The sequence below is a fragment of the Sardina pilchardus genome, chromosome 12, assembly GCF_963854185.1.
Source record: "Sardina pilchardus chromosome 12, fSarPil1.1, whole genome shotgun sequence".
Classification (NCBI taxonomy): Eukaryota; Metazoa; Chordata; class Actinopteri; order Clupeiformes; family Clupeidae; genus Sardina; species Sardina pilchardus.
This window is the reverse complement of record NC_085005.1, coordinates 27,186,787-27,191,786: the sequence shown is the minus strand read 5'-3', so window position 1 is coordinate 27,191,786 and position 5,000 is coordinate 27,186,787. Positions and strand designations below refer to the sequence as shown.

Genomic DNA, 5,000 nt, shown 5'->3' with positions numbered 1-5,000 from the left:
TGTGCCTGTGTTTGCAGCACAGACAAGTTTCTGCTCAGCAACAAGACAGAGAGGACTTTTATCTCGTTCTCATCACCCCCTCTCCTCTCCTGTCCTCTGTGTTGCCTGCAGCACACACACACGATCTGATTCAGCAACAAGATGGAGGATTTTCCCCTCATTCCCACCACTATCCTTCCTGTTCCAGGACGCACCACCAGTAGAAACCCACTCCAGCCCTACTGCCCTCCTACACACCAGCTTTTAAGACTCCCTCTCACCCATCTGGGATCACCCCATTCATCTCTATCAACTTCACCTCTCCTATCTGCTTTTCTTCTCCCTCCTTTATCCCAATACCACACTACTCATCTATCTTCCCTCCATCTCCCTCTCCCTCCTCAGTCCCCTACTCTCCTCATTTCATCCCCTGCTCTCATCTTCCTCCTACACCTCTTTTCTCCCACTTCTATCCTTTCATCCTCTCCCCTCCTCTCACCTTCAGCCTCTCGATGGTCTCCTCGCTGGCGGGGCTGAACATCAGGCGGTCGTGCAGGTTGTTGACGGACGCGGCGCGACTGGACAGTGCCGAGATGGAGGGCGACGGACTCATCCCTGTCATGGCATTGGTCACTGTGGAGAGATCATTCCTTTGATTCATGGCCTCGAGGCCAATCACACTGTTCGTGTAATTGTTGAGATCTGCCGGGGGGGGGCAGAGCGGGGATTATAAAAAGGGGAGCAGCGTGGAGGAGAAGAGGGCGGGGGGGCAGGGTGCGAGAGAAAACGGACAGAAGCAGGAGGAAGAGAGGTGGAGGAGTGGAAGAGCAGGAGGGAAAGAGAAGAAGATAAGAAGCTGAAGACGTTTGTCTAGACTCTAGACTAAAGGAACTGAGCGAAGCAGCAACAGAAAAAGGGGGAAGCAGCAGCAACGCCCTGAGGCCCGGTTTCCATGGATACAAGACTGTTTTTTTTGTTGTTGTTGTCATGGACATGGGAGTGTCCATCTGATTGTCATGGAAAGTGGCGCCATGTGTGCGGTTGCCATGCCCTGGTTGTCCATGGTGACACAGACCTTGAGCCCATGCAAGTTGTGGTTCTCCCAGAGGTCAAATCAGACCAATCAGATCAATCAGTGTGTTCATCAAATGCATTGCATCATTCAAAGTCTCAGCGGTTCATTGACATTCATCAGTGCGAAGGCTTAATCCGTCTGCAGTTGATGCTCTGGTTGTGCTAAGTGGAGCTGCGCCCTCTGCAGTAGTGGAGTGGTAATGGGGACGATCGGGAGAATTCTCTGTGCCGAATGATGGTAACGTTTGGAGGCCAGGCTGATGACTGTGATCTTTTTTGCTGTGCCCTACAGTTGCCTGGACTGTGTGGTCACACACACCCCCTCTCTCTAAAGCGCTTTGGGTTGCGCTCTGTGCACGTTAAATGCGCTATATAAATAAAATGACTTACTCTCACTCCCCACAGCTCTGGAAATAACATAGTGACAACAACTAGACCTGACATGCAGGTTGTGAGATGCATATGAGATGGATGCAGGGTCAGACTACTGAAGATTTCAGATTTGTTCGAGGTACTGTAGCCTCGGATCTTCCCCCTAAAACAGGACTCGAGTCGAGTCCTGGCCCCAAGTGTGGTGGGGGAGAGAGGGCTGTAGCTCACTCCCACCGATATGAGAAGAACCAGGAGCATCAACATGAGAGGGAGAAGCAGAGGAGCATGATATATGGACTCTCTCTCTCTCTCTCTCGCTCTCTCTCTCTGTCTTTCTCTATGTCTCTCTCGCACACTCACTCACTCACAACACGCATGTACATAAATACACCCACCCACCCAGATACAAAGACACACAGATGGCACATACGCATACACGCAAACACACACACACACACACACACACACACACACGCACACACACACGCACATGCACGCACACTAACACGCACACTAGGGTGCATCAAATTTGAATGGAAAATTTTAATTTAAAAATATCATTTTGGCTGGCATTGCATTTTGTTCCAATCAAGAAAAAAGTGACTTTTGCAAAGTTTTAAGGAATTTCATTGATATTTAGGGGTGCCACCTAACACATGAACTTTGGCGAAATTTCGAAAAAATGAGCAATTTTCATCTAATTGGCAAAAGGTTGACCTGGAAATGTTGAATAGAGTGAACTTTTATACAGTAACATGTTCTGTACGGTTATCAAAGTAAAAGTTGTCTGCTTTTACAACTCAGAATTCAACTTTGAAGAGTCTCTATTCATTTGGAATGAATGTCCTATGGACGAAATGAATGGAAGTCAATGGGACCTGTTCACATGGCCTTACCCTGAATTTTGTGAAGCAGTGATGGATGTCGGACACACATACCAACTGAAAAAAACCCAGCAGGAAACCAGCTTATGCTGGTAGCTGGTTTGAGCTGTTTTTTGCTTCTTCCAGCTATTGCTGGTGTAGCTGGTTAGACCACCATGTAGACATGCTGGCGTGACTGGTCGTGCAGGTGTGACCAGCCTGTTGTATGGGACACAGCTGGTGTAAGATGGTCATTCTGCCCTGCTGAAAAAAACAGCCTGACAGCTTAAGGTGGTTTGCTGGTTGACCAGCTTGTTAACCAGCTTGTTTGACCAACCTATGATGGTTGACCAGCTAGGACAACAAAACTCTTGTGAAAACTATTACATATTAGCTGGTTTACCCATCTTACGATGGTAATTCAGCTGGTTTTGATTGTCGTACGTACCACCACCTCAAGCTGGTCATTTTAATTGGTGTTGCTGGTCTACATGGCTTTTACTGGCCATGCCAGCTTATGTTGGTCATTCTAGAAAACCAGCTTGACCATCTCTGTCAAGCTTGGCAGGCTGGTCACCAGCATGACCATCTTAAACCAGCTGTATCCCACACGACAGGCTGGTCATACCAGCACAGCCAGCTTCCTCAGATGGTCACGCCAGCATGTCTAGCTGGTGGCCTAACCAGCTACACCAGCAAAGACCAGTAAAAGCTGGAAGAAAACCAGCAAAGACTAGCTAAAACCAGCTACCAGCATAAGCTGGCTTCTACTGTAGCTGTTTTTTTCAGCAGGGCTGCCTGAATTACTGTACCATCATAAGCTGGGTAAACCAGCTGAAGGTATGTTTTCACAAGAGTTTTGCTTGTCTAGCTGGTCAACCATCATAGGGTGGTCAAACAAGCTGGTTGACAAGCTGGTTAACCAGCAAACCATCTTATGCTGGTCAGGCGTTTATTTTTTTCAGCAGGGATATAAAGTTTAATTTACTTTATTGGTATACACATGGGGTGATACTGACACATGTGGTGCCGACACCCAGACCAAGGCAGTGGTCGGCCCAGTGAGAGCTGTATGGCAATGCAGGCTGCAGTGAGATGGCCGGTGTTTGACGCAGTGGTGTCAAATGCCATGTTGACAACCTGGTCAATGCAGCACCAGTCCTGCAGCAACTTGCATGTCAATCGGGCAATGATCATTGGGCATGACTCATTGGTCTGCTTCTAATACGCCAGGATACCAAGCAGTTTCAGCCTCTCTGTATCTCCAACTTTCACTGTACAGTAGGACGCTCCTCCAACTGGCACACATTGCTGAGCATCGGTGTTAACTTGCTGTCCAAGTGTAGGATGCACAATGGAGGTGGTGTGGTTAGCAAACAGTTGCTAGTTCACGTTAGCTAGATGTAATGAGCACCAAATACCTATAAATATGACTTAAATGACTTGTGATAAATAAGTATACAAAGACACAACTAAAGATATGATAGTAGTAATGTAATAATAAGCTATAATAATGAGCTATAGCATTTTTTACCTCAGGTCGCCATGGCGACCATTGAGAACCACAGCCACTTTATCCACCAAAAACAGATGTGTGGTGGCACCCCTAAATCATCATGTACTGGAAAAATATTTTGCATGTGTTGTTTCTACCTATATTGGAACACTATTAGCACCCAGCCATATCAAAATTCAAAAATGTTATTTTTTGATGCACCCTAACGCACACACACACACTAACACGCACACACACACACACACACACACACACACACACACACACACACACACACACACACACACACACACACACACACACACACACACACACACACACACACACACACACACACACACACACACACACACACACACACACACAGTGAACACCAGCATTGAGCACAAGCTTCAAGAGCAAAAGCTCTGCCGGCCTCAGAAACTCCCAGAGCACCAGAGCCATGAGCACCTCAGCTCAACCTGTCAATCAAATACCTCATCCCCTCCCCAACCTGTCAATCACATATAATTCCTTTCTAACCAATTACTATATATAGCAAGTCCCATCCTGGCAATAATAGGGCCCTAATTTGAATGATGAGCAACATGCAAAGTCTGAAATCTAACTGAAGCTGATTTAACTCAATTTAATTAAATGGTCCTACATGCCAAGGCAGCTAGTTCATGCACGAGAACTTTGCTTGTTGATAAACTTTGCCGTTTTCATATTTAAATTAGGGCCCAAAGTCCCCTCCCAACCTGCCAATCAAAGACCTAGACTATCCTTATAACCTGTCAATCAAGCACACACTTAATCTTCCAATGAAACACCTATGCATGTCTACACATTTGGAACATTCTCCTGTGCCAACCTCTCAATGAAATATTCTCTTTCCCTGAATGTTCCAGTCAAACACCCACTATAAGAAAACATCTAAAACTTTCAATGTCATAATGAAAAATACTGTATCCTCTTAGTAAAATATCTACTTCCCTTTCAATGTCATAATCAAAAATATCCTCTTAGTAAAATATCTACTTCCCTTTCAATGTCATAATCAAACACACCAAACGTATAAAGATATTCCAGGTAGTCCAGATAGTCAATCAGTGTGCTCTTACCTCTTCAATCTCTCAATCAACCCCATGTGTCTCCATCTGTTAGCAGTTTGGCCAACATGCAAAGGTTTGAGACTCCGCTATGCTCAAGAGTTT

General features: G+C 45.9%; 1 protein-coding gene across 7 annotated transcripts in view; it reads right to left on the bottom strand.

The window, feature by feature from the left end:
- Positions 1–5,000, bottom strand: part of kif1ab (kinesin family member 1Ab) — a 32,712-nt gene that overhangs the window by 18,201 nt on the left and 9,511 nt on the right. For 4 of the 7 annotated variants that reach the window (XM_062550440.1, XM_062550436.1, XM_062550441.1 and 1 more), the window contains one exon: positions 479–612. In XM_062550440.1, coding sequence (XP_062406424.1) covers positions 479–612 — 134 coding nt within the window. Of the gene's footprint in view, positions 1–478; positions 682–5,000 lie in introns of all 7 variants that reach the window. The other 3 variants (XM_062550437.1, XM_062550438.1, XM_062550439.1) reach the window with 1 other exon arrangement.